This window comes from Rhagoletis pomonella, unplaced genomic scaffold, assembly GCF_013731165.1.
Source record: "Rhagoletis pomonella isolate Grant_MI unplaced genomic scaffold, Rhpom_1.0 Rhpom_scaffold_00003, whole genome shotgun sequence".
NCBI classification, from domain to species: domain Eukaryota; kingdom Metazoa; phylum Arthropoda; class Insecta; order Diptera; family Tephritidae; genus Rhagoletis; species Rhagoletis pomonella.
Window position 1 is genome coordinate 4,483,093 of NW_023458557.1, and position 11,356 is coordinate 4,494,448.

Below are 11,356 nucleotides of genomic sequence, written 5' to 3' on the forward strand. Positions count from 1 at the left end.
TACTACTACTACTTACGGTTGGTAGTTTTGAAGATATCGCTCATTTACTTCAATAGTGTCATAATGAAAAAAAAAATACAAAAATTGAGTTTAGTAGTGTGCAGAAATTACCGCAACCTCTTCTTCGATGTTGTGCAAAATATTCAAAGTTGTATCAATTACGAGCAGAGATGTTGCGAATGTGAAATTTTAGACATCCGCGGATTTGGAAGCGAAGGCGAATGTCAAGTATTTTTACGAAATAATTTTTGTAAGTAAATTAGGTGATGTAGGTAAATAAAGAAATGCAAAACTTAGTAATTTTTAATAATATTTATTTTATTGAGTACTTCAATCTAAAAATTGGAAAATTATATTTAATAAAAAGTAATGCTGCTGTCTTTTCAGGTTGCAGCCCGTTTTTTAATGGTCGTAAATCAAACCTACTCTACTAAATAACTGCGCGCTCGAGGCGACAACTTGACAATATTTTAAATTCTTTCGATTGACGCTCCATCAGTTGAGAGGACTTTCAGTTATATTTTCTTTATTACAGTGCAAGCACAATTCCTTTTTAAGAATTGCATCGAGCCTGAAAATGTCGGATGTGCATATATACAATTTTCCAAATTTTTAATCAAAACTATGAATTTCGCAAGCGCGTAAATTTTAGTGAGGGTAGCGGTCCCCATGTTACTGGAATATTCGTTGCGTTCATAATCTCATTTCATAAAATGTTTCAGGAAGAGACAAATATTTCAGTTCAGAAATACTTCTTCGAAAGATATCTTTGCATAATACTCTACCTTTCAATTTATTTCTCATACTTTTCATTTTATAAAAAGAGCGTAATTTCTAGACCAAAAGCTGATTATAAGTTGATGTTATCGACTTCTGTATGAGCTTTAAAAAAGTGCAAAATGTTGCTCTTTTATTGGTTTATAAATTGTATGTTGGTGGTTTTATAAAGCAAAGAGTAGTCTATAAAATGGCCTTATAAAACGCTTGAAGGTCTTATAAAGCGCTGGCCGCAGAACTTTTACACGCTCTAAGTATTAAAATTAATAACCGTTTTTATGGAAACGATTTGAACAAAATACTGAACTTTTTCAGGCCGAAAATTGCGAGAATAAATCATCGAATTGAGCGTGTTGCTTGTTCGAGGGGTATGGTTTAGTTATTTGTACAATGATTTTGGATTGTTGTGTCCAAACACGTGACCCGAATCTAAAACCTGTAAAATGCACATGTAGTCAAAGAATTAACACAAAGCCTTAAATTTCCGAGCACTAGTTTATTGATAAGTTCGGTTTGCACTTTATTGTAATATTCGATGTGTGCACTGCGAAAAAATACTGCGGTCAGCCCAGCCGGAGTTGGACCGATGATGGCATATATGTAATATGTATGTTTGTTAGTACATTCAAAGTACATTCCCCAACATCAGAGTGCCGAAATATTGAAAAAATAAAGAGAGATCCGATAAGAGAATGTACTCAGAATGACAATTTTACTTTTCAAAATTCAGGAGCGGTTTCACAAATTTTTACTTAAAAACAACTCTTATGAACGATTAACAAAAATAAAATTTTTGTAAATCTGTGAGAAGCGCTGCGGCCGTTGGTGGTGGCAGAGGATAAAAATACCAGTTAGAAGGACTTGGCATCAGTTGGCATTTCCAGTTGGTGTCAATCAGCATAGAAGGGAATCGAATAACGTGCTTTATTGGATTCGGCCAACATATAAAATACCACACCGCTTTATGTGTAAATAAGTTTTGTATTTGTTAGGACAATTTTCAGATTACAAATAACGAGGAGCATCGGAGAAATTCGTCATACCGAGCCCTAACCGCTAAAATAACCCTGCAAGAACAGTGACTATCATTTGATAAATGATTTGAGTGGCAACACTGATAGAGATTTCTGTCACTGGCTACCTATAAGTTTCTATCAAATTCTAAAGGGCAGTGTGAAAAATCTAATGATTTTCCGTCTTCCTCCAACGTATGGCCTTATTTAATGGTCTCTTTTCAACCAACGCAAAATTTGCAAATGAGTTAGTAAGATAAATGAGAATGTGTTAGTTTCCATCACACAATTCTTGTAGGGAATGTATATCATCGTTTAAAGTGCAAAACCGCGTATCAACAAAATGCAAAACCGCGTATGTGAAGTCGTAGCAATTATTTTCTTGAGCGTAAAAACACTCATATTTCAAAATGGTTCTCTTTTTTATAAAGCAATCGCATTTATGGCTAGCATATATCAGGACGAAGGGATAAGGATTTAGCCAAGAGCTTGTGTGAGCAAATCCAATTTTTGGCACCCAATGTCAGTTACGCGGTTTTGCAGAATGACGATACGCGGTTTTGTCCTTTAACGACGATATGTACATCGTCGTTTAAAGTGCAAAACCGCGTTTCAACAAAATGCAAAACCACGTATCAGCAAAATGCAAAACCGCGTATGTGAAGCTGTAGAAATTCTTTTATAGAGCGTAAAAACACTCATATTTCAAAATGGTTCTCTTTTTTATAAAGCAATCGCATTTCTGGCTAGTATATTTAAGGAGCCAAGAGCTTGTGTGAGCAAATAAAATTTTTGGCAGCCAATGTCAGTTACGCGGTTTTGCAGAATGACGATACGCGGTTTTGTACTTTAAACGACGATATTTTTTTAAATTTACTTTTTGATGCAGGTGCTCTGAGAGGCATTTATGCATCAAAATTAAATTTTGAAAAAAGTTGTCTTATTCATTTTCGCGGCTAGGGCTCGATATACATTTCAGCGTGAAGGAAACATGAGACCGTCAAATTTTTGTTTGTTTGTTGAATTGCCCGAACCGGCCCTGTTTGATATGGCACTTCATTCTATGTAGTAGTTTACAAACACCAAACAAGCATTTCAGTAAATGTTTTTAAAAATAACTTTAAGTAAGTTTGCTATAATAAGCGTTAAATAAACATTTTTAATATTAAGCTCATTAAAAGTTTTTCCAAATAAACCCTTAATGAGTTTTGAGAGCGAATGTTTATAAATAACTTAAACTTATAAATGAAATGCAAATGCCAACGACATGAAGCAGTAAATATAACATTTTTTCAAACGTGTTTACGTTTTTTAAAATATATTATTAAAAGAAAAAATTAAATAAAACCAATGCGGTAAAAAAAAATCCAATCCAGGACCCGCTGAGCTAATCGGTGGAGCATTCGAGTCTTCAAATGATGAGTTCTCCTTATCCTTTCTTAGTTTAACATTCAATTAAAAATGTATTAAATTTTTTTCAGAAAAGTTCATCAATGAGAATGGCGGCGATGACGCGGAATATATAGCTGCACCGATGTCGTTTTTCATATTATCTGATTAGATCCGTGCCGATGGCATTCGTCGGATACCGTAATAGGTATGATTGTTTCACAACAAAACATCACCGCTCTTGCGATTGTCGACAAGTAGTAGATAAACGACTGTTAGTCGATTATTAATTATTCGTGGTATTTTCAAAGTCGTTTTCTCGTTCAATAAGTGCGTGTGAATAGTTTATAGTTCCTCATCCTTCTACAAACAATCAGTTGTAGAAAAAAGAACGATAAAAAATTATTCACAGTCGCTTATTGAACGAGAAATCGACATTCACAATACCATGGAAAAGCAATAATCGAATAATAGTCGTTTATCTACTACTAGTCGACACTCGCAATAGGGGTGCATGTTATTAGCAAAATTGTACAAAATTTAAAATAAATTACTGCAACTGAGCTAATTATGTTTCTAACGGAACTTTTTATAGCCATTTAAATTTTTTGGTCAAAGCCACTTCTCTCTTTTGTACAATTAAAAAACTGTAATGATGGTGCAATGTACTAGAAATGTCAGTTTTCAAAAAACATCGATGCATCGATACATCTACTATTTATACATCGAGTGGAAAATTGTCGATGCATCGAAGCAAAACATGCAAGGCGAATTTATACAAGGTGGTGTTAATGGCGAATTTAGATATTCACTGCGGTACTTTCTCAATGTCAAAATGGTGTGTTTGTTGTAATATGAATTCGCCTTGTTTACAACAAACAAATCATTTTCACATTAGGAAGTACCGCGGCGAAAATCTAAATTAGCCATCAACACCACCTTGTATAAATTCGCCTTGAAAACATGGATATTTTCGATGCATCGATGATTTCCGACATCCCTACTTTTAATCAGTGTCAGACCAACGGCTTTACACAGAGGGGCTCATAAAACTTTTAAACGTTTTATAAACTCATGTTGTAGATACTTTAAGATCCTTATAAAACTACCTAACTACGGTTTTTAAACTAATAATAGAGTATTATTTTGTACTATCAATCCCCGCCTCCTGGGGCCCTTTTAATCTTATAAGGGTTTTAAAGACTTTTATAGAGCAAAATGGTAAAACATTTGTTCTTAAATTTTGCGGAAGGATGCAACTAAAAACCTCTTATAAAACTTGTTGTGTTATTCGGGATCCTCCTGACTTTCATCTTCACTTATTACAAGCTTACAAGCCAAACCAGATTTGTCAGGTTTTTCTTAAGCTGTTTAGAAATAATTCTTCATTCTCAATCCTTTGGCTGTTTTAGAATTTGTTTAAGTTAACTTACAGCCGTATTCTAACAAAGTCACAAACTTTAGCTCATCACTTCTGTGATTTCTACTGCGCCTCAAAGCTCGCCGCTGCAAAAAATATGTCGCTACAATAAAAATTTTTAAATTTTTGTGTATTTTTCTAGCACCTCAAAATCGATTTTTTGTGAGACATTTCTCGGCGCAATAGAAATCACAACAGTGATGAGCTAAGTTTTGTGACTCTGTTAGAATAGAAGGGTTAGTCTAAGGAATAGAGTATTCTTGCGGACTATAGGCAAACCGAAAGTTATTACTAAGTTCGCTAGATAAATACATATGTAAAAATGTGTATAAGAACAAAACCCTAGAAAAATAAGGAAATTAGAAATAACAATTCAATATTGACAGATATATATTTTTGTAAGGAAAAATCAATTGAGACAGAACTCGAGACCTTATTTAAATCACTAAGTGCGCGTGCAATAGGGGCATTACGTGCATATTCGGTTTTCCAATTCCCCTAATAAAAAGGCAAAGACACGTAAACGGAACACGACACGACACGATACGGTCTAATAAAAAAGTATAATGGAGAGAGCCTAAGGTCTTAAGGTTTATTAGAAGCAAGCAAGAGTTATAAGAAGGCGTAGGTTCAGAAAAGTTCAAAGCAAATTTATGGAACGCGCGATGAATAGAATTATCATGATATGGCCTCCAAATGAACGTATCATATTCCAAAGTGGAACGTATGAAAGACGTATGTATATAGCAGTTTAAGGGTATATGGATCAGAGAATTGTGCACAGTTCCGCCTGACGAAGCCTAGAGCTGAGTAAGATTTCCTAACAATGTGACCAATATGACTATTAAATGTTAAATTCGATGAAAAAATAATGCCAAGATCTTTTGTTTCCTCAACAGTTTCTAACAGAGTTAGAAATACTGTAACGACTCAAAAAAACATTATGAATTTTTGTAAAAGTAATTTTGAAGCATTTCTCAATATTCAAAAAAGGTGATTTTTAGTACACCAGAGATACAAATTATCAAGATCAGTTTGAAGTTTATACATGTCGCTAAGATCTTTTAAAAAAAAAAATTTTAAATCATCTGCATATAGCAAATAATTAGCGAAGGAAAAACAGATACTTACATCGTTAATAAACCGAGTGAAAAGTAAAGGGCCTAAAATACTTCCTTGAGGAATCCCAGAAAAAGCAAAAAAAGATGTAGAAGATATGCCGTCAATAGTGATTACCAGGGAACGGATTTTATGGAAATTGCCTTTTTTTCTGCTAAAGAGATAGAGTATATTCGATTAAGAATGTCCACGATTTAGCTTTCCCTGATTCCATATATACACATTTGATGTTGCCTTTTTTTGCCTTTTTTAAGATATTTGCCTTTTTTAAGATATTTGCCTTTTTTTGCCTTTTCTACCTTTAAAAAAGTGGTTATAGCATTTACAATTTTTTTTTAAGAATAAAAAATATACACATGCCCATGCGGCTTATAGAAGCGCAGGGACCTCTTGCCAAATTGGTGTTGGAAAAATTCAAAGCCGTTTTCTCAGCTAACGTAGGCTTGGAGACAATAAGGGGTGGGGATAAAATTGTAAAGGGCGAGGAAAACGCCCTTATTCCTGATAATATGAACGTTTCAAACGTTCCATATTTAAATTGGGCTCCACTTGTATCAACTTGCGTCGAGCGCACATTTACTACATTCAAGGCTTTTCTTCGCGAAAATCGAATGAAAATGCTGCCAGAAAACTTCAAAATGCATCTTGTGGTTCAATGTTACTACTACTATACAGATTCAAGTTTTATGAGTTAGGAACTCGAAAGGATAAAATAGTCAAAGATTCAAAGTACACATTTTTCATATAATGAAACTAGTTCATAGTTTTTCTCTTTTTACTTGTAATATAAACATTTCTAAAATAAACGTATTTTTTGATTGTTCTTTGTATTTTCTGCCTTATTTTGCTTTTTTTGCAATACCTAGTGCCTTTTCCTGCCTTTTTCGCTATTTTATTTTGCCTTTTCCAGCCTACTAAGTTATTTTATTTTACCTTTTTTATAGGTTTTTAGGTCCTAAAAATCCGTTCCCTGGTGATTACATATCGCCTGTTAAGCAGGGATCACACGATTTGCACATTTACACAGATTTGTAGATTTTGGTAGGTACAGAGTGGTGTTGTTCGGAAATTATTTTATTGAGCTGAACTCAAATTTCTAAACAGCATCACTCTGTGGCAGAAAAATGCACAAATCTGTACGGAATCAAACGGAATGGCAGTCAAGTGAGAATGCCCACATTTTCGGAAATTGACTGATAGGCCAACATTTGACATTAAAAATCCATTTGCCAACATGTTGGCAAATTCGACAAAGAAACAGCTGATTTTTGAGCGGGAAGTAACATAAAAGAAAGAAACAATGGTACGAACTTAAAAACATCTTTATTTAGTTTTTAAATTGTTATTTATATTTAGATTAAGATGGAAAAAGAGACATTGGACTTGGAGCCTATATTATCAAGCCCCAGTGAAGTCACAAGTAAAAAAACAGTGCGGAGGTTGCAGCATCAGTGGACGAGCCAAGAAACCATGAAGCTTATTGAGGCAGTCGAGATCAGGGAAGGCACCTGGAACTATTTGGTCAAAGAGTACAGGGACCGGAACCTTAGAGAAGCTCTGTGGCAAGAGGTGCCCGACGTATTGGAGTTACCACGAGCAGAAGTAACAACAAAGTGGAATAGCCTGCGTTGTGGTTTCCGCGTACGTTTTCTATGGTTTTTATGGCATTAGTTTTAATTAAATTTTATGCAAATCTAGGCATCGTTTAACAGGATAGGAGCGAGTAAGAGCGGACAGGGTGCTACAAAGACGGTTTCTTCAAACCCATTTTACAATGCTTTAAAATTTCTGGAGCCCCCTTTGCGTGTTGAGGCATCCACAACATCAAATTTAATAGATGTAAGTTTAGTTAAGAAGTTTATCTTAATTATATTTTATTAACTTATTTACTTTAAAGATAAACGAACCTTCGCAAGAGCAATCCCTTTTTGACCCTGAATTTCTCGAAGAAGAAATCGTGCAACCTAAGTCAACAAAAGCCTCGACAAAGCGCCAACGACAAGAAGATTCCGAGTATGCAAAGGTTGTTGAGAGCGCTTTGCAAACGATGAATTCTGCTGCAAAAAGCGATCCTTGGGATGATATGGGCAATTTCGTGGCATCAAATGACCGTGAATTCGCAGCCGAAAACATTCAGTTGTCAAAACGTTTTAAGATTGCAATTAATGAGGTTGTACTAAACTACCATAAGGAGTTTGCAAGGTAAATGCAGGAAGCTATAGAAAGCGATAACAATAAGATAATTAAAAAAAATTTACACTTCTTTTCACAGCCCACAGTAATGCGCCAAACTCGAATTACTGGCAATGATCTCAAAACAACAATAAATAGATTTAAGACATTTTAGTAAATTTTCTTCGTGTGCCATTTTAATTTAATAAATTTTTTTTATTTTTTCCCAAGTTTTAACTTTAAGAAATCTTGATGAATTTTCTTCATGTGCCTTTTGAATTAAATCAATTTCTTATGTGTAATTAAAAGTAAAAATTTTTAATTGAATTCATTTTCTTTTTAAACGTATGTATGTTAAGGATATTTATGTGTAAGTATGTAAAATGAAATTGGTTTTTTTTTTGTTAGTTAAATTCTTTTCAAAATAGTTTTGAAATCGTTCTGTATTGTATGTCTTAGACAATATTCAACTTCAGCTTTTTTATATTAAATGATATCATTTGCCACTTATGTTTATTTATTTCTTTTTACGAGTTTTCATTTAAGATATAGTTTGATCAACAATAGAAACAACATAAATAAGGGTTTCAAAAATTGCACCAAGTTCACAAAAATGAACCAAACTTCAAACTCGAAAATTTTCTTCAAACTCGAAAATTTTCTTCGAAAAATTCTGAACAAAAAGTTTGAAATTTTGATGAAATTTTTTTTAAATTTGATTCATGTTTGTGAGCCTTGTGCAATTTTTGAAACCCTTATTTATGTTGTTTATGTTGTTGATCAAAGTATATCTTAAATGAAAACTCGTAAAAAGAAATAAATAAACATACGTTTTTTGTTTAAAATTTGCAATGTTTTTCGAGTAAATTTTTTTTTGTTATTTTGTTATTAACGGGTGATTTTTTTGAGGTTAGGATTTTCATGCATTAGTATTTGACAGATCACGTGGGATTTCAGACATGGTGTCAAAGAGAAAGATGCTCAGTATGCTTTGACATTTCATCATGAATAGACTTACTAACGACCAACGCTTGCAAATCATTGAATTTTATTACCAAAATCAGTGTTCGGTTCGCTTTACCCAATTGCTGCGAACGGCGACGAATCGACATTTCACGGTCTTCAGCAACACTCTCAGAAACAGACGCAATATTCTCTTCTGTACGCACTGTACGCATTCGTGTGGTTGGTTTAATGTCCAATAAAGTAAACTGAGTGCGAAACTTGGTCACAATCGCATTAATTGTTTGCTCACTTGGTCGATTATGTAGACCATAAATAAACACATTTCGAACCGAACACTGATTTTGGTAATAAAATTCAATGATTTGCAAGCGTTGCTCGTTAGTAAGTCTATTCATGATGAAATGTCAAAGCATACTGAGCATCTTTCTCTTTGACACCATGTCTGAAATCCCACGTGATCTGTCAAATACTAATGCATGAAAATCCTAACCTCAAAAAAATCACCCGTTACAATGTGGTTCATGCTTTCGTCAAAACCACATAAGTCAAACTTTCAAACTTTATGCAGACCTTAGAAAAATTCAACGAATTTTCGTCTAAATTTTGAACTTTTTAATCTGAATTTTTAGAAAAATTTTGAGCTGGCAGATAGATCTGGTAAGTAATTCTAGTAAAACAAGTGTAAGTTCCAAAAGTGTAAAGTGTAAGTAATTCTAGTAAAACAAGTTTAAATTAACGCTATATTTCATAAATTGCACTTGTTATATGCAGAAAACGGCAAAATCCGTCGGAAATATAAATTCATTAAAAATCAACTCCGCTTAAAACTTGCACTTGTTTCAATAGAATTACTTAGCCGATCTATCTGCGTACCCAGCATTTTTCTGAAAATTCAGATTAAAAAGTTAAAAATTTAGATGAAAATTTGTTGAATTTTTCTAAGGTCTGCATAAAGTTTGAAAGTTTGACTTATGTGGTTTTGACGAAAGCATGAACCATAGATATTTTAATAAAAAAATAACAAAAAAATTTTACTTGAAAAACATTGCAAATATTAAACAAAAATACCACTTTTTTTATAATGTTCACAATATTTTTCATGATAAACATTTTCGTTAATTTAAACGATTTATCATGAAAAACATCGAGAATATGGTAAAAAAAAATCACCATGTAATTGGTTAATATTAGAATGCAAATCAATTAAAAAACTAGTTATATGGGTAAATATAACACTGCAAAGAATTACACTAACAAAACATCTACAAATTTCATCTAAGCGAAGTTACTGACTTTTAAAATGAGTTGTGAATAATCGTTCTATTATATTGCCATGGGACTTCTCCATACGGTGTCATAAAATACTCCATAAAAGCAGCTCGAACATTTATTGCATCATCTGCTGGCCTATCCAGAGTGGTACTTGCACGAAGTGAAATTAGCTTTCCGTTTGGTCCAAGTTCTAATCGCCAATTACCCGCCACTAATTCTCCGTTTATTTCATTGTCAGTGTCGGTTCTAGTTAAATAGGATGAGTTTGTTGATATTAAAAAGTTATGTATAACACAAATTGCTAGAACGATGGTCTTTGCGTTCTCAGGTTTAACATCCATTGGCCTTCTAAGGATCCTGAACCGTGCCGCGCATATGCCAAACACATTTTCAACCACGTTTCTTGCTCGTGATAATCTGTAGTTGAATATTTTATGCGACATTACTTGTTCACGATAAGAGAATGTTTTCAAAATGTATGATTTCAGCGGAAAGGTATCGTCTGCAATAATGACAAATGGCATTGGATCTGCCTCATTCGGTAGTGGTCTGCGGGGTGGAAAATTAATAGTGTTGTCAGCAAGAGCAGTTGAAAGCGTGCATCTAAAATAAAAAACACATATAAATATGAATATTACATGAATATAAGATGGGTGGATATATTGTCCAAAACTTGCCTTGCGAAAACACCTCCATCAGATTCGCGGCCGTATGCTCCAACTTCTACAAAAAGAAACTTATATTCTGCGTCCACCAAAGCCATTAAAACAATACTATTGAATTTTTTATAATTATAGTATTCGGAGCCACAGTTAGCAGGTGCCTGTATCATTATGTGCTTACCGTCCAAAGCACCACAACAGTTTGGAAAGTTCCAACGCTTTGCAAATTGATCTCCTACTTCTGCCCATTGTCCAGGGGTATTTGGGACCTATGTAAATAAATGAATGCATATTCCATCTTATTCACACTAGTGATCGAAATAAATTTCAAAATACTCACCTTTAAAAACTGATCTTTCAATGCTGTAAAAATAGCAGCACATGTTTCATGTACTATGTGGCATATTGTAGTTTTACCAATAAGAAAAACCGTCATTAAACTTGAAATGCTATCTCCTGTAGCCAGATACCATAAAGTTACGGCGAGTCTTTCGCCGACTGAAATTGCTTTCCTGAATCGGGTATTGCTCTTGGCAATGTATGGTGTGAGATGCTCCACCAGGTAG

At 33.8% G+C, this 11,356-nt stretch overlaps 2 protein-coding genes across 4 annotated transcripts in view; one reads left to right on the forward strand and one right to left on the reverse strand.

Annotated features, from left to right (window-relative positions):
• The window catches only part of LOC118734994 (protein ANTAGONIST OF LIKE HETEROCHROMATIN PROTEIN 1-like), a 25,938-nt gene extending 14,593 nt beyond the window's left edge, over nucleotides 1-11,345 (reverse strand). Inside the window, exons 1-4 of one of the 3 annotated variants that reach the window (XM_036464591.1) lie at nucleotides 11,131-11,345; nucleotides 10,972-11,059; nucleotides 10,806-10,851; nucleotides 9,867-10,731 (exon numbers count right to left, since the gene is read on the reverse strand). In XM_036464591.1, the coding sequence (XP_036320484.1) occupies nucleotides 10,152-10,731; nucleotides 10,806-10,851; nucleotides 10,972-11,059; nucleotides 11,131-11,226 (810 nt within the window). In that variant the 5' untranslated portion in view covers nucleotides 11,227-11,345 and the 3' untranslated portion in view covers nucleotides 9,867-10,151. Of the gene's footprint in view, nucleotides 1-9,866; nucleotides 10,732-10,805 lie in introns of those variants that run through there. The other 2 variants (XM_036464590.1, XM_036464592.1) reach the window with 2 other exon arrangements.
• Nucleotides 7,371-8,259, forward strand: LOC118734961. The gene is made up of 4 exons (XM_036464555.1): nucleotides 7,371-7,382; nucleotides 7,417-7,557; nucleotides 7,616-7,920; nucleotides 7,991-8,259. Exons 1-4 carry the CDS (start codon nucleotides 7,371-7,373, stop codon nucleotides 7,998-8,000), a joined length of 468 nt encoding a protein of 155 aa, XP_036320448.1. The 3' UTR covers nucleotides 8,001-8,259.
• Nucleotides 11,346-11,356: the final 11 nt, after the last annotated feature.

Excerpts from the sequence above, each read along its gene's own strand:
- LOC118734961 (XM_036464555.1), top strand. Across the intron at positions 7,558-7,615 it reads CAACATCAAATTTAATAGAT|ATAAACGAACCTTCGCAAGA; the intron begins GTAAGTTTAGTT and ends TTTACTTTAAAG.